At 39.0% G+C, this 26,043-nt stretch overlaps 1 protein-coding gene across 6 annotated transcripts; it reads left to right on the top strand.

Moving 5' to 3' along the window:
* The first annotated feature begins 47 nt into the window (after window positions 1-47).
* snupn (snurportin 1) lies at window positions 48-25,287 on the top strand. Of its 6 annotated transcripts, XM_039773659.1 has the most exons (10): window positions 48-170; window positions 2,784-2,992; window positions 11,662-11,827; window positions 13,441-13,603; window positions 16,073-16,177; window positions 18,039-18,135; window positions 18,282-18,379; window positions 20,567-20,647; window positions 21,931-22,011; window positions 24,900-25,287. In XM_039773659.1, exons 3-10 carry the CDS (start codon window positions 11,670-11,672, stop codon window positions 25,179-25,181), a joined length of 1,065 nt encoding a protein of 354 aa, XP_039629593.1. In that variant the 5' UTR covers window positions 48-170; window positions 2,784-2,992; window positions 11,662-11,669; the 3' UTR covers window positions 25,182-25,287. The 6 variants fall into 6 exon arrangements, with proteins under 6 accessions (XP_039629593.1, XP_039629592.1, XP_039629595.1 ...); XM_039773658.1 differs by lacking the exons at window positions 48-170; window positions 2,784-2,992 and adding an exon at window positions 8,430-8,535; XM_039773661.1 differs by lacking the exons at window positions 48-170; window positions 2,784-2,992 and adding an exon at window positions 8,537-8,606.
* The last annotated feature ends 756 nt before the right edge of the window (window positions 25,288-26,043 follow it).

A 26,043-nucleotide genomic window follows, 5' to 3' on the forward strand; every position in this document is an offset into this window, starting at 1 on the left:
TTTCCTGAGCGGCTGCTAGCAAGTGCCACCCAACATAGTGTCACTGTAGAGCCATCACATTGCCACCAGGATGTGGAGTTTCAGTTCAGTCTTAAAAAGAGCCACCACTGTCACTCTGGCAAAGTCCAGTTGTACATAGATGAAGTGGCTTTGTGTCCTTCTGTTATCAGGTATAGTCTTGTTTTTACCTGCAATTTTATCACTGTTTAATTTAATATTGTTTTTTATTAGTATGCTGCTGATCAGTATGCTGCTGCTGGAGTATGTGAATTTCCCCTTGGGGATTAATAAAGTATCTATCTATCTATCTATCTATCTATCTATCTATCTATCTATCTATCTATCTATCTATCTATCTATCTATCTAATTTTCAAACTGGCGTATTTACTCTTCAACCAGAAGATAAAACAGACAGCCAGCAAATGACAATGACTATGAAGAGAACACAGGTATATATTAAAAATATATATATAATTGTATATGATTTTTATATATTTTTGGGCACTGAATTTAAAAAATGAACCTTATTTTTCTCAATTGTGTACCATTTTCTCACAAAACACATTTAGTGATTTAGTAAGAGTTCTAGGTTTACCCAAAGGACCTTGCAGTGCTCTTGGGATCCTGATTACAAAGATAAAAACTTAGTACATCCACACATTTATTTCAAGGAAGATGGATCCATGGTTTACTTTACTGATGTAAGTGGCCTAGTGTTGATGCTTGGCATTGCAGAAGAATGAAGACTACCTATAGACTTGAGTAAAAGAAGCCAAAGGGGAGCACCTCTACATGACACTACAAGTACGCATCAACACCTGTTGTTCATTCTGTTAATTTGAAAGAAAACTACAAGAACTGTGAAAATCCCCTTGAGAATATACAATGAGCAATATTGGTTCATATGTGGAGACCTGAAAGTCCTGTGTATCTCACTGGGTCAGCAGTCAGGGTTCACACAAGTCCCAGGTTTTCTCAGTGAGTGGGACAGCAGAGCCAAGAACTGTCATTGGGTTCAGAGGCAATGGCCGGCTAAAAAAGTACTACAGTCTGATGCCAAAAACATCATCAGACCTCGCTTGGTGGATCCAGACAAAGTTCTGCTACCTGCACCGCTTCATATTAAGCTTGATTTGATGAAGCAGTTGGTCAAAGCCTATCAAAATATGGAGCCTGTTTGATGTGTTTGTGCCAGCAGTACCTGACTTTGTCTGAGGCTAAATGGAAAGAGGGCACATTTGCCGTATTTGATATTAGAAAATTGATTTCCATCCATCTGTTAATTATCCAACCCGCTGTATCCTAACTACAGGCTCATGAGGGTCTGCTGGAGCCAATCCCAGCCAACACGGGACGCCAGCCCACCACAGTGAAAACTGATTTCTGTTGCAGAATTTGATGGTGCGATGAACAACCTGGATGAAGAAGTTATTAAGTAACAATATCCAAAGATCCAAATAATTTTTAAAAAAACGTGAACAATTTACGTGACAACATCAGTCTTAAAGTTCATTTTTTGGATTTGCATTTGGAATTTTCCCCCTGAAAATCTTGGGAGTTGTGCATGAGGAGCAGGGTGAATGATTCCATGAAGATATCACGGATATGAAATGAAGGTAAAAGGAACACTGGGATGTCAGGAGTGCTGGTGTTGGCTTATTTTGCACCCTTCGCTAAGCTGATTAGTGCGCTAACAGACTGTTCGGTAGCAAACCCGTGTGGCTGGGTCCCCCTTCTATCCATGATCTGATCCCTAATTCGCTTTAATGGTGGTGCCAGCCCAGTATGATGGTGGACTACTGCTGGATGAGTCATAAGGATATGCCAGAAAAAGAGTAGAAACCGTGGGCCGCCAAACAAAGTATTGGAGCAAAAGAACTAAGGAGTGACCAAAACTAGACAAGTTATATGTACTGTAAGTCCATAAATATGTAGTGCAGTTTTCTTTAGACACTAGCTGTGCTACTCAACCAAGATGGGCTGAAATCTAAGTTGTTACTCTTGACCTCAGTGTTAACGTTTGCATTGCACCATACAATGCGTATGTCTCAGTTATGTGCCATTTGGTATGAGACTCATAAAAGAAGTGTTAATGTTTGTGATGCGCCAACTGTTGGAATGACAAACGCAATGCATTTTGTTATTAAAAATGTGACTGATGCGTCATCTATTGGAACAACAGACCCATAGCATCCAGATGGGCACACAGACAGACACATGGACATTTATCCATTTATTAAGCTGGATATATTTAAAATATTAGATTGACTAAATATTTTCATGTGGAATTGGCTCAGAACAATATTGTATACATGAAGAAACGGTGGTTAGCATGGTGGCGCAGTGGTAACGCTAGAGCCTCACAGTAAGGGCACCAGGGTTCACATCCTACATCCTCCCTGCATGGAGTTTACGTGTTCTCCCCGTGTTTGCATGTGTTTCCTCCAACAGTTCAAAGACATGCAGGTGAACTGGCAACCCTAAACTGTGTGTGTGGTCAGAGTGTGTGTTTGCCCTGCAGTGGACTGGCACCCTGTTCATGATTTGTTCTTGCCTTGTGCCCTATGCTGGCTGAGATAGTCTCCAGCTCCCACCGCGACCCTCTTCAGGACTAAGCAGGTTAGAAAATGACAAACTGAATAAACTGTCTAATTTGTTAAATTGTAATTAATCTTCTTTCAAATTGTGTACTTAAATGTGACATGATACAACATTCTAATTATGATTTTCTTTTATTTTGTTCATCTACAAGTTTAATTTTACACATTTGTGATACTTTTAGAAAGGAAATGTTTTTATGAAGCAGAGTGCCACTCCAGAGAGTTACATGTGGCTTTGATGGTGAAGACCTAAACGTACACAGAGGAACCAAAAAGTACAAGAACTGACAAGGCCGACTATGTCAGAGCTGAGGCCTAAATGAGAGCGTGTGTGTCAGCAGGGCAAATCCAGAGGAAGACACAACTTGGGCTTCACTCACAACAAGAAGAGGTGAGTGTAGACAATTTGCTTCCTAAAGAAAAATCAAAGCCAGCTGAACGCTTGATAACCTATGAAGCTCCGCAGAGGACTTTCAAATCCATCCACCAGTTTTCTAAACCCACATATACAAAATGATTAGATATTTATTGTACATGGAGGTCCTAACAGAAATACTGACAGACTGGGCAGACAGATGGACACGTTAGGTTAGAGAAGAGTTAGGATATGGGCAGACTGAAATACTGTATAATAACATGAGATGGCAAACCGAGAGCCAGCCTGTGGATTGTTTAAACTGAGAGTGTGAAGTAGGTGAATGAGATGGCACAATCGCTGCCAGCCTGTTGTTAGAGTGTGAGCTGTGAAGGTGAGACTTTATAATTAATGCCAGGATGGACACATGCTACAGTGGGATGCAAAAGTTTGGGCAACCTTGTTAATAGTCATTATTTTCCTGTATAAATCGTTGGTTGTTACGATAAAAAATGTCAGTTAAATATATCATATAGGAGACACACACAGTGATATTTGAGAAGTGAAATGAAGTTTATTGGATTTACAGAAAGTGTGCAATAATTTGTTCAAACAAAATCAGGCAGGTGCATACATTTGGGCACCATTGTCATTTTATTGATTCCAAAACTTTTAGAACTACTTATTGGAACTCAAATTGGCTTGGTAAGCTCAGTGACCCCTGACCTACATACACAGGTGAATCCTATAATGAGAAAGAGTATTTAAGGGGGTCAATTGTAAGTTTCCCTCCTCCTTTAATTTTCTCTGAAGAGTAGCAACATGGGGGTCACAAAACAACTCTCAAATGACCTGAAGACAAAGATTGTTCACCATCATGGTTTAGGGGAAGGATACAGAAAGCTGTCCCAGAGATTTAAGCTGTCTGTTTCCACAGTTAGGAACATATTGAGGAAATGGAAGACCACAGGCTCAGTTCAAGTTAAGGCTCGAAGTGGCAGACCAAGAAAGATTTCGGATAGACAGAAGCGACGAATGGTGAGAACAGTCAGAGTCAACCCACAGACCAGCACCAAAGACCTACAACATCATCTTGCAGCAGATGGAGTCACTGTGCATCGTTCAACCATTGGCACTTTACACAAGGAGATGCTGTATGCGAGAGTGATGCAGAGGAAGCCTTTTCTCCGCCCACAGCACAAACAGAGCCGCTTGAGGTCTGCTCAAGCACATTTGGACAAGCCAGCTTCATTTTGGAATAAGGTGCTGTGGACTGATGAAACTAAAATTGAGTTATTTGGGCATAACAAGGGCGTTATGCATGGAGGAAAAAGAACACAGCATTCCAAGAAAAACACCTGCTACCTACAGTAAAATATGGTGGTGGTTCCATCATGCTGTGGGGCTGTGTGGCCAGTGCAGGGACTGGGAATCTTGTCAAAGTTGAGGGACGCATGGATTCCACTCAGTATCAGCAGATTCTGGAGACCAATGTCCAGGAATCAGTGACAAAGCTGAAGCTGCGCCGGGGCTGGATCTTTCAACAAGACAACGACCTGAAACACTGCTCAAAATCCACTAAGGCATTCATGCAGAGGAACAAGTACAACGTTCTGGAATGGCCATCTCAGTCCCCAGACCTGAATATAATTGAAAATCTGTGGTGTGAGTTAAAGAGAGCTGTCCATGCTCAGAAGCCATCAAACCTGAATGAACTAGAGATGTTTTGTAAAGAGGAATGGTCCAAAATACCTTCAACCACAATCCAGACTCTCATTGGAACCTACAGGAAGCGTTTAGGGGCTGTAATTTCTGCAAAAGGCGGATCTACTAAATATTGATTTCATTTCTTTTTTGTGGTGCCCAAATTTATGCACCTGCCTGATTTTGTTTGAACAATTATTGCACCCTTTCTGTAAATCCAATAAACTTCATTTCACTTCTCAAATATCACTGTGTGTGTCTCCTATATGATATATTTAACTGACATTTTTTATCGTAACAACCAACGATTTATACAGGAAAATAATGACTATTAACAAGGTTGCCCAAACTTTTGCATCCCACTGTATGTCCACAGTAACAGAACAGAGTTAGGTGATAGACTCGGTGCCAGTCTACGGACAGTATATGCCAAAATGTGACATTGAGAACAGATTGTAGAGACAGTGGCACCCCAAAAGATGACTGCTTTTGGCAAATTAAAGAGTGGAATGTTACAGTCAACCTAACCTGTAGACAGATTACATTCATGGAATAAGGTGTGAGAGTGAGACATTGTGATGGGCACGAGCTTGTGAGCAGGCTACCTCCATAGGGTGAGATAAGAGACATTCAGTATAATTAATTCTATTGTATACACATCATGCTTCCAAAGAGTGAGAAAGGGAAGAGAGATAGTACAGTCATTCCTGAACTACTTGAGAAAAGTTTTCTGTCTATACAGGAAGTCTGAAACCCACTTTCCACAGAGTCATTCTATGTGGTCATATGCAATGCCTTTAATGCCTCCCTCTGTTACATCACACCATCCATAGACTCTGCATAGGTTGGCACTACGTGGAATGAATCACTCTGATCTCACCCTATGGAGGTAGCCTGAAACTAAAATGTACCGCTCTTTGAATGTTTTAAATGATCCCTGTACCTATGTAATCAAGTTAACTTCTCTGAATGACTACCATCCGAATGCACTGTTGCCTACAACATGGATTTGCTTTGACAGCATAGTCAAGAATTGCATATGCACTTCACTGCCAAAAGAACTGGATCCATTATGGTTTGCATATTGCTCCAGTAGACCCACATGTGATGCCATCACCTTTATCTTACATACAGTGCCTACCTGGACAACAGGAGAGGGAATTATGTGTGAATGCTCTTTATAGACTTTAGTTCTGCATTTAGCAGTAGGTGACCACACTTCATCCCTAAACCTCAATACAGGGGCTCCACATGGCTGTGTTCTGAGCTCTCTGTTATACTACCTACCTACATATTACTGCATGTCTCTACATATGTAACTCTAACATCATTATCGTGTTTGCTGTTGACACAGCTGTGGTGGGCCTGGTTTCTAACAACAATGAGTAGGAGAGTCTGTACCACCGGTGTCAGCACAGCAGACCTATCCTGAATGTCAGCAAGACAAATTGATTGTGGACTTTGGGAAAAACAAAAAACCAATAGAAGAACCACTACCCCCTCAGTATGAACAGCTCTCAGGTGAACAGGGTGGACAGTTTCAGATATAATCAGAACATTCACCTGCCCGCTGTTAAGGCTACGGGAAACATCTCGTGAAATAACGGTTACTGAAACTAGCAATGGCTGCTCTGTTCCTGAAGACATGTTTATTCTTTCACTGTTTCCAATCGTCTTCCAGAACCAAATCCCGTCTCTCTCTCTCTCTCTCTGTTATCCCCCTTCATTTTCTGTGAGGTTCTGTTTATCCTGGGGATCTCCACCTGCCTTCTTGGACCTTCCCAGGCTTATGGAGTATAATATGAATGTTCCAGGGATTCATGAAATGCAAAGCTTAGCTAACCTGTGTGACATTTTGCTAGAATAAAGAGAACCATCAAGGGGTAATTCACTTATTTAGGGGTAACATAGTTTTTGGTATGCAGTCTACGTTAAAAGAAATACATAGCATTTGTCTTAGAAATAGCATGAACAGACTAAATGTAATGATTTGATAAACAGATAAAATACCCTAGGTGGTTTACTCCAGGTACCAGTTGTCACATGTACAAAAAACTTCATAAAAGAAGGGTAAAAGCTGAACTTAAGAAATGTTTGAGAACAACAGAAATATAGTATAAATGAGACTTTTATTTGGGTATGTAAGCCAATGAACCAAACAAAAGTCAATGTTGGATGGTGCAAGCCAACGAACCAATCAGAGTAAATATTCAAGGTTAATTCAGCACTATAATGTGAATTCAGCACTGTTACGTAAATTCAGTTATCAATAAGTTAGACCTTCTATCTTTGTTCTGTGACAGTTTGCTGACAACCTCTGCTGAGCACACTGTGCCTTAGTAGATTGTTGTAAAAGGTGCTCAGTCTTCATGAAGAGAAATTAAAGACAAGCTTCCTCCTGCCTGGTTCTTGACTCAAAGAGGTCAGGTTGAGGACCAGATTCTTTCGTTAATATATTTCCAATTTATTTCTTCCACAAAAGGTGATATGCTGGTTAGTACAACACAGTTTGTATGTTGACATTGTGATACTGTTTGAGATTCGCATACGAGTGCTCACCCACACCCGTGGCAATGATCTTTATGCGTGTGCCAGTTTACATGAATGCAGCTTGCTTTACCATTATGTCCTGTGGAGCGGTGGAGAAATGCATTAACCTGCATATTACCTCATGCATTGTAAGGGCGTTCAAAGTTTGATGCAAAATATTAAAAAAATGTTTGGTGGTGATTGCTATTACAAAGTTGCCTTTTATCCGTGGCCAAGAAAATACAATGTTGCCAACACTTTCATTTCAGCTGACAGCGCATGGTTTCTCTGCCTACATCAATCACGTAACGTACAAGATTTGTTACGCATATTAGTCTGTCTCTGTCAGATCGGTTCACTGTTGTCCAGCATTTCCAGAACATTCCAAGTATGTATCTTTGCAGCCTGGAGCATCCACCCTGGAGCCACAAGTAGGTGGAATTGACTCCAATGGGCACCAATAGTGTCTAGCTGCAGACCCTGTAGTGGAGAACCTTTTTTTTTAAAAAAAATACTTCATCATTTTAAGCTTTTCAGTTGTATTTTTTTTGTTTAACTGCCTTAATATAAGATTAAAGTCTATTGGAATGCAAACTCCTAGGAGGCCTCTGACCTAGAGTTAAAACCATCAGGTATCTCTCATGTAACTAAGGTCTCATATCGATTTAGCATTTCAGATTAGCATGTTATCAGCTCTATGCTAAGAAGGATTTTGTGTATTCAATGACAATAAAGGCATTGTCTGAACAAGAAACTGGTAGGACAACCATTATTGCAATACAAGTGTGATAAATTTGTATGATGTTCTTATGCTTATACATTGCTAGAGTTTGAAGAACCTTTTTATGGACGTGAGCAGAGGTAAATCAAGGACCCAGGTTGCACTAAGGTTAAGATTAAGGTTATGGGAGAGTGATCTGACTAAAAATAATGACGACTGCCAATGTGCCCATCTCTGCCAGAACACCATCTCCTGGCATTCTGCTATCGAGTTAGGACAGCTAAATCCAGGTTAAGTTTTTAGCAGTTCCCTAAATTATGAAAATTGATAAAAATGCTTTCACTCTTACTACTATGAGTAGGACTAAATTAGAGTAATTCTGAGATTTTTGAACAATTATGACCGTTTCCTTATCCTGAGACGCTGGACAGGTACGGGGACAGTTTCCGATAAAAAGAACCATCTGCCTGGACAATGACACCCATTTCAAATGCGTTGGTGAAACTCCGCAAAAAATAATGCTTGCCCGTCTTTCTGACACACTCGCGCTCTGATGTCACTCTGGGTAAACTTATACTCGGCCAGCAGGCACGACTTTCCGTAGGCTGTACTGGCGCCGTCTCAGGTAACGAACGAAGTGTGTGTCGTAGTGTGCGTGTGCTAAATGGTGGTCATTACGTGAATGTTGAGCAGCAGGTGCGATGCAACACAAAGCCTTTTTATAGCAATATCTCCCGCCTTCCATATCTTTTATTAATACGTGAACGTCACCGGTGGTGATGAACTGCGTGATAAGTTGCCTTTTATGAAGTTTCGCCAACTGTATTTTTCTGTTTAGCCACTTAGTTGAACCTGTTTGTTTCAAACCTAAAGCGTCAAGCACGATTCAAGTGACTCTTCTTGGTATTCTTCTTGGCTCGTGTTGAAGAGGTCGTCAACATTTATTTACGATGCGTCTACACATTATCTGTCTGAAGTTCGGCGCTTAGGACACACAAATTTGGGCAAAGAAACGAGTGCCTCACCATAACGAGATGAAAACAGCTAGCGGGCGGTCCGTGAGAGTGACCCAAAGAATGGGAGCCCAGTGACACGAGTGTGTTCGGTGGCAGAATGTCCCGGACGTGGGCATCGTAAGGACGAAGTTAATGTGTGCGTACAAATCAAAGCTACGTATCGTTCTGCGACTAGAAAGATGCGGGCGCATGTGCGTGAAAATTAGCGTCCTGGCCGGATAGACCCCGTAATGGGTTAATTGCTACAGTGAAAGTTGGAACAGGACCAGATCAGAACCAACAGTGTTTGAATTTACGAACACGAACCTCAGAATCACATCATGATTTGTATAAATTATGTTGGATATATTACATCTTTGTAGAAATATAGTAAATTCTTCCACTTGGTCTTTTTATAGATTCATTTTATCGTTTATAAAACTGACGTTATGATCATTTAAAACTGAACAAGGACTTTATATTGACCCAGTATATAGGGGTGAGAAGGGAAAAAGGGGCAGATGAAAGAAGGTGAGAAAAAGCCATTAGACAAGGTGAAGGGAGAGATTAAAAAGTTAGCCATTCGCTGATACCTGGAAAAATCTGTGATCCCAGGGTGAGAATGAGCTTAGCTTCTTCTGTGTTTTCCTTTGAAAAGTATGTTTGAAACCCTGTGAAAGAACATAAAGGGAGAGATCAGTGTGGCTATGATCAGGGGATATGGAGTGATCTACACCAGGCTTTGTAATGTCTTTGATTTTAAGGCTCAAACACTAACCCTGAAATGGTCTGCTAGCTGTCTCCTTGTTTTTACCTATGCAGATAGCTGAACTCTCCCTAAACATACAGTAGATAAGATTTTTTAGAAACAAAAAGGCCCATTATTTAATTTTGAATTTACCAGAGGGATCAGAGAGAAGAGTATTATTGGTGACATGTTTGCAGGTGAAACCGCTTCTTTTACAACTCAAAGTTCCCGGTGAGGATGTGGCTGTCCTCAGCGAAGTGAGCTGTGGATGATAAGTTTGTAAAGGTTTGGTGATTGATGGAAGGATATCAAGGGAGTGTTAGGGGGGAAAAAAAAACCTCCTGTGGAAGGAGCAGTTTTGAAAAATGGTACATTTTGTTTAATGACCTGTTGGAGAGGGAGAATGATAGGAACAAAACTGGGGTTCCTCCTAGAGTGAATAGTATGAGGTCTACTCCTGGTTTGATTGAGGGCCCTGTCCACAATGCTATTGAGAAGGGTATCCTTTACCAATGAAGAAACTCCTCATTCAGAGAGCTTCATTACAGACGTCACTTTCATCACTGTAGAAGTTGGGGAGTCTCAGGAACTAGAGTGTTTTTAGTGTGCCATGGATGGAAGAAGCTGTACAGAAGGTAACTGCGAGTCTGGAGGATTGTAATAGACAGAGGCTTTAAGTCCTGTAAGCTCATAGAAGACTGAAAGCTAAGAATGGTAGAGTTGTGGTAGAAAAGTTGACTGTAAACCTGAGAGATGGGTAAAACAATGTCAGATGAGGCTGGAGAAATAAAAGCTCATAAACTATATGATTGAAGTAACAAGACTGGTGCATCCCATAACTCTTGAAGTGAACCTTAATTTAAAACATAAGGACAGGTAGTATTTCTGAAAGTGCACGGTTACATATTAATCATTTAGAGACTAAGTAACAGGCGTTCTAGTTGGAGCTTCATGTTCTAATTAAGTTGCTCATACTTTTGTTTCCAACATTTTCTTCTTTATGGTAGCTTCAGTTTGTGTTGGTTTCTCTCACATAGAATTTTGCTTTGCTTTGTCACCTAAGATTTTCACGTAACTGTTTTGCTTATTTTATGCTTTCCATGATTTGACATTTGTATGCTTGCCTCTGTGTTCTGCTGCTCTTTTTCCATTAACTTGTGCTCCTATGGTAACTGACTTGCCTTTCCAACGCTGTCTCTTTGCCTTCTAATGATATGCGTTTGATTTTCATTTTCGGGTCTTTCTTTTAAATAAGACCTTTTAACAGATTTTGTCTCTGCTCTCAGGTAAACAAATCATTTGTTTCCATCCGGTCTTGGGTACTCAGTGAGCTGCCAAAAACAGAAACATTGACCAAAAGCCAGACTGGTTGATAATATTTACTTGCAGCTAATTAACATCCTGCAGACAGGCTTACAATGGTCTCCATACTTTTGTTTACTCCATACATTTTCTGCCAGTGATGTTTTTTTACAAAGTCATTCATTCTAGATATCCCATGTTAATGAATGATAAAGCAAATGTTTTGCAGCATAGAAAATAAAAACAGTTTTTCATACACAAAGTCAGTTGTTGAAATAGGCTTTGTAAAAAGTCAGATGCCAGAGCACATATTTTCACAAGTACTCTGTTGTTCAAAGAAACTTTACTCTGGAAGGAAGCCATTAATTCCATTCATTCTCAGGTATTTTTAATTCAATTCAGAGTTACAGGTAGCCTGAGCCTTTCCCTGGAACACTGAGTGCATGGCAGGAAAAGGCCAGGATACACAGGAGCCAAGTTGCAATTGCTAACCACCACATCTTTGGGGATGTGGGAGGAAACATCTACACAGACATAGGGAGAGAACATTCAAGCCCAGGCCACTGGGTCTGTGAAGCAGCTCTGCTAAACACTGTGGTACCGTGCCACTGGACATCGTTCATCTGTAATGAATTTTTCATTCACCTTCCTTTTTGATCCCACACTGAAGGCCTTGATGATTGACACTTTTTTCTGTTTTATGTAGATGGTACAATGGATGAACTTAGCCAAGCCTTGGCAGGCAGCTTCTCCATTTCTCAAGAGCTCAACAGCACATCTGCTCCACACCCCCGTCTGTCTCAATACAAATCCAAATACAGTGTACTGGATCAAGATGAACGCAGAAGAAAGTTCCTTGAGCTTCAGAAATTGTGAGTAGCTGAATGGTAGTAGTGAATTTGTATGATGAATCTTGTAGAATGAATGCAGTTGCTTCTCGTGTTCCTTTCCATTCCAAGGCAAATAAGCACCAGTGCAGAAGATGAATGCACATGTACTGGTCTTCTCTAGTTAACACAATGTGCAGTATTTACTAGATTTCTATTGCAAAGTATTGTTTTTTTTAATTGCAGCCAAAGACATTCTATTCTGTGTGCTTAATTTACAAGAAATCCATGCAGAGCAATGTGGACGCAGAATCCAGTTTGTATTGCTCTGGCTTCCATCAATGTCAATTTTACACTGCCAGTCAAAAATATGGACAAACCCACAAATGTTCATGTTTTTAATAGAAATTGATACCTTTTTATCAATATACCATGAAATTGATTTAAAAGTATAGCCAAGACATTACTAGTGGTTTTTAATTGCTATTACTGATTGATATGATTGTAGGCGTATGTGAGTAATAGATTAAAACCTGAAGCCACATTTTCAGCAGCCATTCTGTTCAGTGTCTTTACGCTCAACTCCCATAGCTTATTGTAATTAGTTGCTGATTGGTTATTAGAGAAACCGTTGAAGTTGCATTAGTACCACTGAAACATGTTGTTCTGTTTACTTGGGTGGCAAGTATAACATTGCTAAAATTCAGTTCTGGGTTCAAAAATGGCCAAAGTGAAACAGCTCTCGCTAGTAACCGGTCAGTCGTTTTGCAGAATGAAGTTTATTCCATGCAACGGATTACCAAGAAATTGATGATTTCATGCAAAGGTGTTAAAAACTGTCTTAGAGAGAAGAATGGATCTAACCAGGATAGAACAAGAAGGGGAAGGCCCAGATGCACCACTGTATACGACTATAAGGACACCAGAGTGTATATTCTGAGAAAAAAAATGTGTCCTCAGGATGCTGGTTATAATACAGTACACATTTCTAGGCCTCTTCCACCCAATGGCTGTGTTCTTTTGCCCATTTAACCTTTTCTTTTTATTTGCCTGTTTAACATAATGCTTTTTATTTGACTTTGCCTCTAAGGCCAGCAGAATACTGAAATTATCTTTTTACTGTTACAGCGAACCCTGGTGATTACCTTGTATTTATGGAAGAAGGTGTTTTGCTTCCCAAAGTACAGACTCTGATGTGTTTGTTCTCGTATGCAGTTTTTTTTTTGTTTTTGTTCTTTATTTCACCTTGTACAATTTCTTGTATTAGGAATTTGTTAGTTTTCGCATATCCCTTGGGTCAGCCATTGTACAGCGCCCCTTGAGCAAGGGCCCAGTAGGATCTCTTTTGGCAGTGACGGGGATTCGAACCGGCAACCTTCTGGATACCAGCACAGATCCTTAGCCTCAGTTGTGTGGCAGATAACCACTCAGTGACCTGGATTTCTGAAAACTCAAGTTAAACATTAAGTAGTGAAGATCTTGCAACTTGGAGGAGTCACTGAGTAAACCTGTTTGTTGCCAGAATTAACCCCTTATATAGTCACTGACTGAGGATTCTATAGCTTGTGAGAAGTGTTGTGTTCAGCACAGATTGTGTTAGATATGCACGACAATCTTTTTTTTCTCCTCATTCTTTCAATACCTTATTTTCATTTTAGGAAACGGTTAAATTATATCAACCATGCAAGGCAGCTGGCCGATGGTAACTGGGAAGAGAATGAGGATGAAGATCATGATGAAGATAAGAAAGTGCAAGATGAGTCCACAAATGATGTGGAAATGAAGCAAGAGAAGAAACTGCCAAAACACTATGGCAATCAGGTTAGCCCCAGAAGGCATGCAGAAGGTTGTTACTTGGCATTGTTTAGCTGACTTGCATTATTCCTCCTGAATCTTACTTAGCGCAGATACCAGTTACACAAAATTTGGCCTCAAATAAATGTGACGTTCTGGTTTAGGTTTTATTATGTTTGTTTAATATTATTTATTGGGGAATATATTACATTTATGTTTGAGTTCTTATTGTGCCTGTCCTCCTAAATAATACAAGGAAATTGCTTTAACAAGTGGTGGGAGAACTGCTGGTATAGATTGTGATGCTGCAGTACCATCTGCCAGCCTGTTTAGGAGAAAACAGTTTTTGTCCAAGCTGCTTGAATTGTTGTAATCTAGTACTGGCTTTTTATTATAATAATTTCTCATGTAAATTAACTAAGCCAAGTGCATATTAGAGGGAGTGAATTTTGGGGGAAATACCACAAGTGTAGGATGGCTGGTCTGACTTGTGTGCTTATGACACCAGATCACAAAATGTCTGCAGGCAAGATATTTTCTGTGGTGCAATTATGAAAAACTGACTACTTAGTCATCCTGCATTTCCATGGGTACCTTAGATGGGGAGTGTGGTTTTCTACCGTTTTCAGTATGTTAAGTACTGCTTTGAGTAGCCACTTTATTAGGTACCCTTTCCTATGTAGTTGTTACTGCTAAGTCAAAAGTGCTGTTTAAAGCGCATACTGTAAGTACTTCATGGTAATTTGTGTTTGTGTGCAGTTCAGGAGTAATAATAAGCTTTAAATGGTTTTAAGTGTAGCATACTAGTGAGCAAATGTGCAAAGATGTTCATGCTCTGCAGTGTCAAAAACAGGTCCTTAATAAAAAAGGAGAAAGACACAACTCTCCCAGAGTAAGGGTAGAGTCAGACAACTATCAATTAATGCAAAAGAAGTCCAATGGAGGCACACCAATATGCACAACTGATCCTATGTAGTCTCGACCAAGTCGCACATTTGTTCACTTGAAGCATAAACGTCGGTTTCATTGATGGGAGCACCAGCTCAAATGACTTTTAGATTGACTACTACAGGTTATCTGAACATTATTTATTAATTGGGTCATTTGCCTAATAGCAATGTACTATCCATTTAGTCAGGCGGCCACAGGTTTTACAGTAACAATAATTGAAACCTGTCAGGCATGTGTTGAGTGAGATGGTAACAACTATTTAGATTAGTTTAGGAGTGGGCAGTATGGCTGAAAATCCACATCATGGTATAATTAAAACTCTGATGGTTTTGGTAGATATAAATATATGTACAAATAGATTACTGGATAAGTTAAACATTTTTTTTAAAGTAACAAGTGTAGTACTGATTAATTGTGTATGAGGGTATGTCTCATCCTTGTTAACATATGTTAACACTCTGCTACTGCAGTGGATTTGATAGCAGCTATTCACTCTTGAACCTCTACAAGTACAGCTTCCTTTTCTCTCTCTCTCTCTCTTGCTGCCACCAAGCACACACAGCTCAAGACACAACTTTTTCCTGTCTTCTCTTCCTGTGTGCATCAACGCACTAATCCTGTTGAACTGCACGTGAGCCTATGTATTACACACACAAGTCCATACACCAAGGCATTATCTTTATGACAATGATATACTGACAGAAAATCTAATTTCTTCCTTTGATAGAACATGCTTTACTTTTAAATGAGTTAATAGGTTTTCTGCTAATTTTTAGCATATCAGTATTTTTTTTTTGGTCAAAATACATACAGCACAAAGAATTTCATTCACTACCCTGGATCATAAAGTTTATTGTACACTCCTAGATTAGAGGTCTACAAACAAACAAATAATTTAAAGCAAATTGCCATTGTTGTTGTCACCTTTTTGACAAATTCTCCATGTTCAAAGGACAAATATGCACAAGCTCATCATTAGATGTAGTTAATAAAGTGACATATTATTTAATAACCATGAATAATCTTGAAGTGTCATTTGTTTTATTTAAACATTTCTGGAAAACAAAAATGTGGTATAATACTTCCAAATAGTTCATAACTTCAGAACAAGCTCTAATGATTTGCAATTATAGCCTGAGACAAACCAGAAAACCATGCTTCGCTTATTTAATGCCCTCATACGTGAATATGTTTAATAGCATTAATTTATGTCCAAATGCTTTGTAACCCCAGGCTTGTCTAGTGGAGCTTTCCATTATTTCAAAGAAACTAAAAGTCACTGAAGTCCTTACACATTTTACCAGTATGACATAAAGCAAATATATGGGGTTTGATCTTTAAAAAAGCAAAACAATTTTTGTAGAGTAATATTTAAATTGTGTGTATTAACCACAACATACCAAAACTGAATTAAATTCTATATAGCTATGTATGCTCCTCTGTTACCCTTTACTTACCTGATTAAATTCAGAGCAAACTTTCCCTCTTTGTGTTATCCACATTTTGAAAAATGCACTATATTTACTGAAATTAATTTCTCCTCAGCTGATGCTGTCAGAATGGCTCGTAGATGTGCCCCATGACTTGGCTTCGGAGTGGATGATGGTAGTCTGTCCTGTTGGAAAAAGGTGTCTTATTGTAGCATCTAAGGTACTCGTAATATGCATTCTTTGTTTTTGAGTATTCTGTGCACTTGATAAAGGGGGGTCTGGTATTTGGGGGACCAGCCTTTAATTACAGATGAGGAATGAACTGAAGTACCTCATGACTGTTTCACAATATAGCTTTTCACAAGAATTGTATATCAAAAAATAATATTCCACATATGCTAATCGTGTTAGGTGTATTAATTTACATTTTTTGTGTAATATCAAGTACTGTTGTCAGGTGTTAATGATAAAAGAGTTGTATTGTGATGTAAAAGGCCTGGGCTTTAGAAAACTAGCATTTCATCCAGCAGAGCACTTTTTCATAATGTTTCATGAAGCTCTATGTACACATGCTTGTAGAATAACAGTGTAATAATTATGCCTTGTGGACTATTTTTAAATTTTTCTTCATAAAGTCTCCTTTTTGATTATTTCAAACTGTAAATTTTGACTTCTGAATCAGAGGTGACTAATTTTTCAGACTTTTTCAGCAGCAATCAAATACACAAATCAGTTGAATCACCACCCAGGGACACTTCTTTTTATTATAGTAGCTTGTTAATTTTTCTTTTGCATACAGCTGGAAATTTTTGAATGGGACAGTGTTTAGCACTGCTGCCTTACGGCTCCAGAGGTCTAGGTCTGAAACCTGGAATGGACATTGCCTTTTTACTTTTTCCCCTTTGTATGTTGTTGGTTATCTCTCCACATCCCAAAACCAAGCTGGTCAGGTCAATTGGTAAATTGTGTTGGTATGAGAGAGAGTGGAGTGTGTCTGAATTTGCCCCCAAACATTTGGATTGGTTTACATGGTTTTTGTGATCCTGAAATGGATAAGTAAGTTAGAAAATAAAGTGAAGAATATTGAGCAATTTCCCTTAAAGCTATAGCACATTATGTGAGTTTTCCAGCGATTTTCAGTTAATAGGTCCTTTACATTATCTTAACTAGTTTGGGGCAATCATGATACAGTCTCATGACTGCTGTAGTGTAGTTAGTCTAGCTAGTCCTCAACTCGCCCCGACAAACGGGTTTGATTTTTGTCTTAAGTTGCAAGGACAGGCACTGTATGCATTACAGCTGACAACCAATGACTACCCACCTGGAAGTACAACGCATACAATGCAGGGACAAGAAACATCTAACGTGGGTGTTTTGGACCTTGCAAATAGAACACAGACACATTTATCTGATGTCTTGTGTTTTATGTACCATGACAGGAAGGAAAAGAGATTATGGCTAAACCTGCCATACCTGTAAACTTGTAAACATTTTTGCCAGTTAGAAAAAGGGGCAAGCTTGCTATACTTTGCAAATGTGAAGCTGTACTTAAAAGTCATAACACAGTCAGGTAATCCAACATCCTCTGTAATTTCTAGTCATATAAATTAACATACTCCGGCAGTCTGAGCAGCAACTGCATTCATCAGTTTGATGTACCCCCTGACTAGAAGTCGTGTAGTATGACATCGGCTATATGCTGCTTTTCTCTAGATTTGTTTTACGAGTATAGTATCTTTCATTACTCTCCTCTGCTGACACAGAGGGGACTACTCAAGAGTGTGGGAGTGACATCCTGAGCAGCTCCTTGCTGGAGACATGTTCAGTTATAAGCAAGAGTCAAGCCCTGATTCATTTATTTTTAAAAAGGAAAAAAAAAAAAACAGGAACAGTTGTAACACAGCACTACATTTAGAAAATTCAAATTAATGTTCTTCTTGAGGAATTCTCCCTAGTGGGAAGTTTCAACCTGACATTGCTCTTCTACTTGGGCACCACAGTGGTTCCATTCCAAGGAGACTCAGGCCTGTCAAGATCATCTCACAGCGGTCTGTTTTTTCTGTTGTATTCTTTATTTTTAGGGGTCCACAGCAGCCTATGCAAAAAACGGTTACTGTGTGAACAGATTCCCTTCTGCATTGCCAGGTGGCAGCCATCACAATTCAAATATGGGAAAAGGTAAATAACTCCAGTGAAGTGATGATTTTGAGCAAATGACTTAACTTGGCTTGCTGTTTCTGCTGTCCTTGCTCTGCAGTGTTATGTCTAATGTTGTCTGCTGCACAATATATATATATTTCACTCTCTAAATCAACTTTTTTTAGATTACACAATTCTTGATTGTATCTTCAGTGATGTGGACAGAACATACTACATTTTAGACCTCATGTGCTGGAGAGGGCATCCAGTTTATGACTGCCCGGTATGTACTTCTGAGCAATGTGATGAGCCTTGTAGGGTAAACATGATATTCTTTAAATGCATTACTTTCAGGTTGTGCCATAAGTACTCTTATAGAATTAAACACTCTGGGGGGGAAAAAATGTACATAAATTAGCACTGACAAAGCATAAAGTAGCATGTCAGGGAATTGGTAAAAAGAAATGCCCCTTCACCTACTGTTTTTTTTTAGAAATCTGTGGATTGGGCACAGTCATCCCTTAGACGATCTTCACTGAACTGCAATTATAGGAGAACATTAAAGTCCCTGTTACCTAATTATCTGGGTTATTGGTTCCCTCATGGTGGTATGTTATACGTACCAAGAACAGTAATCAACTCCTGGAGCACACCGCTTTAACAGTGTATCCAGTAATTGGTATAATCAAAGGATGCTGTTTCTTTAACAAATGCACTAACTCTGCATTTGACTCTTGATTACACAGTTTGGATCCTCTGAGATTTTCTGTTTTTTTGCTTTATTCACCAGTTTTCTCCTCTGTGGCTTGTTAAACAGTTAAAAGTTGAAAACAAATGGGAGTTTGTGCAGGTTACTGCATGCATTTTGTGCACATGTGCTTGAATACCAGACAGATCAAAAAGATAAGAATGTACTATGACTAAGTGTAATCTGAGAGGAGACTACTTGGTTAAAGTTGTAACCATGGAAGTAATGGCGCTGCCAGGATCCTGATGAGGGTGCGAAAGCATGACCACATCACTCCTATCCTGAAAACCCTTCACTGGCTCCCTGTACCACTTAGAATTGAGTACAAGGTTTCCCTCCTTACCCATCAGTGCATTTATGGATCTGCTCCCCTGTATTTACAGGAACTCCTTATCCCTCATACTTCCTCACGCACCCTCCGCTCTGTGCATACCAACACTCTTCAAGTTCCCAGAACTAAACTTAGCAGTATGGGTGATAGAGCCTTTTCTTCGGTGGCGCCGAGGCTGTGGAATTCCCTCCCCGACTACTTGAGAGCCCCACAGTCGATTGATGCCTTCAAACAAAGCCTAAAAACGTATCTTTTTAGAAAGGCTTTCTGTTAAATTATTTCTATAGATTTTTTTGTTTGTTAATTTTATTCTTCTTTTGTAGCACTTTGAGATTGTTAAATATAAAGCGCGATATAAATAAAATCTATTATTATTATTATTAAGTATGTTTGAGACCTGTACAATGTATGATTTTTTTCAAAATATAGTTGATTTTACTTTATAATATTCTGTAGCAATCATCATAGTTTCTTTTAGGACAATAAGTGTGGGTTGAAAACTGGGATTCTTTTATTATCTTGCAAAACATTTGTTGTAGACAGACAGGCAAGGTAACTGATTTTTTAGCTTACCAGATGCTTTATAAAATTTAATAGAACCTATTTTTATTTAAAGATCAAAACCGGTGTACCATTCATACATGCTGACGAAAACAATTCCCTGCTTAAATATCTCAGATTATGTCATAGGATTCGTTGCTTCAAATTTAATGGGATAAACCAAAAGCTAAACCCTGCACAGGTAGTCAAACTTCAGACATTTATGTTGTCTTATTTGTTTTGTCTAGGAAAAAAAGATTGAGTACTGTAGTCTAGTTATGGAAATATTTGTGTTCATTGTGTAATCAAAGCACAAAAACATATATAAGATATTTAAGATAACATCATGGGTGGAAAATAAAGTAAGTTTATAGTTATAGCCATGACCGTCCTGTGATTTCCCCAAACTCACTCATCACTATCCCACAGGAGTGTGACCACAGGTTTAAAAATGAGATGGTTAGCTTCTGCGGTGGGTTGGCACTCTGCCCTGGATTGGTTCCTGCCTTGTGCCCTGTGTTGGCTGGGATTGGCTCCAGCAGACCCCCCGTGACCCTGTGTTCGGATTCAGCGGGTTGGAAAATGGATGGATGGATGGTTAGCTTAGTAACTGGTAAGAATGAATAGAAGCAAAATATGAACAGTGACATGTAGTAATTAGAATCAGACCTTTCCCAGTCTATGATGGTGATTGCTTTCCATGTAAAATGAGGTACCTGCCTTAAGCTGACTGGATGAAAGCCTGTGGCTAACTTGACACTCTCTTTTTTTCTCAATATTAAATGTGTGTTCATCATAGTGAGTGAAATAGGTTTTGTCGTCAGTCAACTTGTTTCTTTACCTTGCCCCAGACTGATTTTAGGTTCTATTGGCTCCAGTCAAAGGTTGAAGAAGAAGAAGGAAAACTTGAAGAAATAACTAAGAGTAATCCGGTAGGCAGAATTCAAAGTTCTATCATTGCACACTGCTACTTATACAAGTCCCTTCTGAGCACATTAATGCATGTCTCTGAAATGTGACACCAAATGGTGCTTTATTTCTTCAAGTACTACTTTTGTGGTTGACTAGGTGTCAACTAACCCCAGTACAGTAAAACTTGGCTTTTCTTTGCATTTGGTGTGTGCTGTATAGCCCATGGGCTGATTTTCCATTTCCCCCCAAGAGCAAGAGTAATTTCTGTTTAATTTGCAAGATTATTCTTCTAAATTTTCACTGACTTGGTTCTATTGGTGGAACCCACAGTAATTGTGATTTCATAAACATCGAATTGCAGAGAATGTAGTCACTGACTTGGTTTTGAAATCAAAACAGTTTACTTTTATGGTTAAAATATTTTTTAATGCCTAGCACGGTTTTTAAGCACTTGCTTGCGAGTGGTTATGTTTTGTGCAGTATTCACTTTTTTGCACAGTGGAATCAAAAGTGCAACTGACTGTGGATGAAGTGTAAGCAGCTATTGCAGTTTCAGCTAATGAGTGTTCAGTATGGAACCAGAAAGTATACAACAATCTTAAATCTGTGTAATCAAAATGTGGTTTGCAGGAGGATGGAGTCTGTCCTAGCAGCATCACTGTGACAGCATGCCACCAAGAAAGCATATAGATAAAGTACAACAAGCTAGTAATACCTGGTATTATAAAAACAAAACATAGAAAAAAAAATACAAAATGAGTCTAAAAAATGTAGAAAAAAGAATACTTGCCACTATAATCATTTCCTCCATATTTTTGGTGTGGGTAAGCACTAAAGCAGGTGTTACTACTGAATATCAAAACACCTTCAAACCAGGCGCTCAGCCAAGCACTGTTTGCTGGAGATAGTGTTAAAATGGCCCTGGTACAGCTAAGAGAACTTAGAAAAAGGTTGAGCAGTAGGACATAAGGAGTTGCTGTAGAGTCGAATGTAATTGTGTTAGCAGTTCAAGTGTATTTTATTTTGTGAGTAAATAGCCAAGTCTTCATTTATTTTAGGGGGCTCATGTAAGTTAAGGTTACACTAGTAGCAGGTCATTCACTACTTTTTTGTTTTGTGGTTTGCGAGTGAGATCTTCATCTGATAAAATGTCTGTGTTCAAGCTTGTGGACAACAATCAGTCATCTTATCAGCAATGACTGAAGATCTACAGTATTGTTTATTGCTGCAGACCAGATACTAAAATTGTAATTCATGTTTGTGTGGCAAGTTTGCAGTTTATCTCTTAAATATTACTTTGCAGTTTCACTTTGTCAGACTTCAGAATGTATTGTGCACATCAGAGGCCATATTCCAGGCCTTGGCTGAGAAGTACACTTTTCAGGTAAGATGCAGTATTGTTAATGTCCCTTGGAAAAAATACTTAATGCCGACTGTCAAATGTGATACATGCTATGAATTTTAGACACAGGGTGTAACTCAACTTAATGATAGGCCAGAGAAAAATAAAGTGTAGAAAGTCCAATTATGGAGTAGCTGGCAACTAAAATAAAGTTTGCAAATAAATGTGTGCACTGCAGGCTTCGTACCTTTAGAATATCCATATTTTATTTTGTAACTACTGTAGCTGAAGTGGATGGCGTTGCCCAGGTATATTTGCAAAAGGGGTTAAGTTAGAAAAGCAATTTATTTTTTTGTAACAAATGTTGACCCTTTTGCATTGCTGACTGTCACTTCTGCCATCTACACTGCCTCTGTCACTTTCTCTGCTCTCATGAGTTGATACTTTTATGTATGAGTGGATTCCATAATATTGGCAACTCCTTGCTGGCTTGGAACCATGAGTGTTACGTCTTTGTATTTCCTGGGTTACTGCACATTCACATTCATGTGTTTAGTCCCACATTCATTAACTGGATGATTTGTTGAATGATTGGAGCATTGACACATTTTTGAGACTGCTGTTTTAATTGTTGATCCCTCTATTGAACCAGTCGATGTCCATGAGGAAAAGTTTGAAACTCCACAAATTGTGTGTTAAGTTGGGTTAACTCAACATGCATGCAAAATATCATGAATGTTCACTTGTCTGTGTGAGTAATGCATGGCTTTTTTGGAGTTGGGCCTCCCGTTACAAATACAAGCCTGTATTTTAAAATGCATGAACAGTAATGTGTAAGTAAACATAGCTGGTTTTGAGTGATGTTTTACTGTTCCCCACATCACACTCTACACACAGACCCCGTGATTTCTATTGAATCACTGACGTGGAATGTAGTTTTCACTGCAAGTTGAGACAAATCTAAATAATATGTGACATTCCTTATCCTGAGCTGAATTGTTTTGACACGTTAATGCAGTTTTAGTTTTGTCTATCCCAATAATATGCCACTGATTTCCATTTCTTATTGGGACTTTTGTAGGTCCCTCAAAGCAAAGTATCGGTAGTAATACCATTGTAAAATGTAATCAACTTTGACTCTGTCATTTTGAATTGATGCATTTTCTTTTGCCCCTTCCCTTCTCTCTCTTGTAACCATTCTCATCCAGTTCCATTCTTGAAGCATCATGTAGTCTGGATTTGGTTCAGCTTTATTATATATGCAAAATGTCATTAAGATCAACTCAGCCACACAGTTTTTGGGTTGCCATCTCCTCAATTACAAAACCTCTTCCTGATAAAATACGGGCTATATAGTATTTCAGAAATTTCAAGTTGGACCATCGGCCACCTACATGTAAGACTTGTTTGCCATTAGATGCAATGTGAGGGTTAAAATGAGATCCTTAGTGTGCAAACCGAATAAACAAGAAATAATCAGAGCTTTGGAGTCGGGGGCAATTATTGGATTACTGGAGTACGAATCTGAATAAATGTAAATTGTAATACAATGTGTTAAAATATCCAATTTTACTTATACTAATTCAAATAACCTATTTTTTTTCTTATAGCCCTTTGATAAAAATATAACCTGCCTTAATTGCATAACTTTTCTTTTTTTTAATGTTACTCAATGTTTGTATCTCTTAATTTATATAAAAAAGCCACAAGAAAAATAAAAAATAATAAAAAGAAACTGTTAAATTGGGCAAAAGAATGCACACATTGGATGGAAGATGACTAAAAAGTGTGTTACCCTCAGCATCCTGGAGTCATCATTTCTTGTGGTGTGTATTTCTTTACTGAAGACAACAACCGAGGACCTGCAAGACGTCTGTTTGTCAGCCTACACATTCCGATGTTCTTATCCTTGTATGGACTTGTGCATCTCTGCCTCCCCTACGCCCCTTTTTATTTTGGTTACATCCAGTTTGACCTGGAGGTCATCTGTAGACTGGGAAAAAACAGCTCGGCCTCTGCATGTTGGCGGTCTTAGTCGCTTGTGTCCCTTCCTTAGTGAAATATTGGTTTGAGAAGAAGCGGTTTAAACTACATTTGTTCTAGAAGTCAAAGGGAAAACAGTCATAGAGAAGAAGTAGGAAAAAAAATGGGCCGGTGTGATGATATGATATTGCCTGGATGGAGAAGGAATCACTTTGTCTGGTTACAATAATCATTCATTACTTTGTGCCAAACAGCGCCTGTACCATTTAAAGCAGAGCCACACTCACCTACAGTAGAAGCATCTCTCTGACTTGACATACTTGATTTTCAGATATCAGTGGGGAATGGTTAGTTAGCTGTGTCACTCACACACAGACATACTCTGGCCTCATGTTAGTAACTGTATGCAAGCAAGAAGTTAAGTTCCAAACTACGATAGTAGCATGTAATTGTACAGGCAAAAATGGTAAGTGAAGCAAAAAACAGCCTTTCATAATCATGCTATAAAGCCTGGCAGTTCGCTTATGCTTCGATAAGTCTTTTTGAATAGTACCCGATTGTTCAGTGTAGGAGAGGATATAGGCATAATGGCTATTTATCTACTTATTTATTTTTCTGGCAGAGATCAGTTAAACCACAGCTAGTTCCCATCTTAAGATATGGAGCCATATTTTTGCTAAAGCTACATTATGAATGAGGCAAAAGGAGAAAGTTAAAATGTGCAAAAGTAAATACGCCCTTTTTCAGCAGTAGACTTTGAGTAAGTGAGGGTATTTGAAAGTATTTTATACAAAGCTATAAATGTGAAGGATGCGCTGTTAATTTGTTCAGCCTGTGTAAAAGCTGCTTCTTTGGATACAAGGGCTTATTTTCATTCAAAGCATTGTGCCTGTTCTGAGCGTCCCATACTTTTCCTATTGTGCTGATTAATCAGTTTTGCTTTGCAGGTAGATGGCGTCTTGTTCTACAACAAACAGACCCACTACACCCCAGGCAGTACGCCACTTGTCGGCTGGTTGAAGCCCTACATGGTGGGAGATATCCTCAGCATGGAGATTCCAGCAGGCCCACTGACTGAAAAGCCTGCTTATGCTGACCACCAGTTACAGCGTATTCTGACACACAAAAAAGGCTCGCAGACATGTCATGTGACTAAGGATGGCGGCTATGAACTGGAGCACCTGTCCACCCCAGAGGTGACAAGCAGCACAGCGGAAATGGAGACTTGACTGGTAGTTCTACCTGATTTGTTACTAGGTGCTTTTTCTTTGCTGCTCTGAATTTATTGTATTTTTATTTGAACTGTTAACATTAAAGTGTATGCTTTATACAGTAGGTCATGTCTTAAGATTTTGGAATTCCTTGTCATCCAAACTAACTTTATCCACAATTAGGACTGTGTTTTTTTTTTTTTTACATACATGTTAAGGTGAGCTGTACCTGCCAAACCCAGGCTCTGGCACCTTTTTTATGCAAAAAAAGGGCAGTCAATGTTTTGAGCTGCAACTTTAATAGGATCGTATATGGTACTGATTTCTTCATGTGGCAGAAATATATGTGAGATAAGTTTTGAATATTTACAGTTTATAGTAATTGTCTTTTTTTTTTTTAGACCATGGCAACATGGATGCCAAAAACCACCCAGTCATGCGCTATTCTAATCATAGAGAACAATACACCTTTAGAGATTCAGTGTTACCTAGTCTCCTTTATATATCACAGTTAAGAGATGGGCTGCAGATTTCTGTTCTGGAGGGATATCTCTCAAAGATAACATCTGGTTGGTGTTTGATAACAAGAAAACGTAACTGTCATGGAGAACGTTGTGGTGGAAAATCAGCATAGTGTGTTAGGGGTCTTTTTAATCAATCAATTGTGAAAAATCAAATAGGACCATGGACTGTGCATGTTGGTGCCCAGAATTGTCCTAAAAAGCATCACTACATCCAACCAATCAGTCTGGTAGAAAATATGGGGAAAGTTTAAGTGGGGATGAAACCCTGTGATCCAAAATCCAAACAACTATCAAAACATGAGGAAGCATCAAAGTAATTCCAAATCGGTGATGGCAAGGTCTTGTGCACAGTCTTT

The sequence above is a fragment of the Polypterus senegalus genome, chromosome 12, assembly GCF_016835505.1.
Source record: "Polypterus senegalus isolate Bchr_013 chromosome 12, ASM1683550v1, whole genome shotgun sequence".
NCBI lineage: Eukaryota > Metazoa > Chordata > Cladistia > Polypteriformes > Polypteridae > Polypterus > Polypterus senegalus.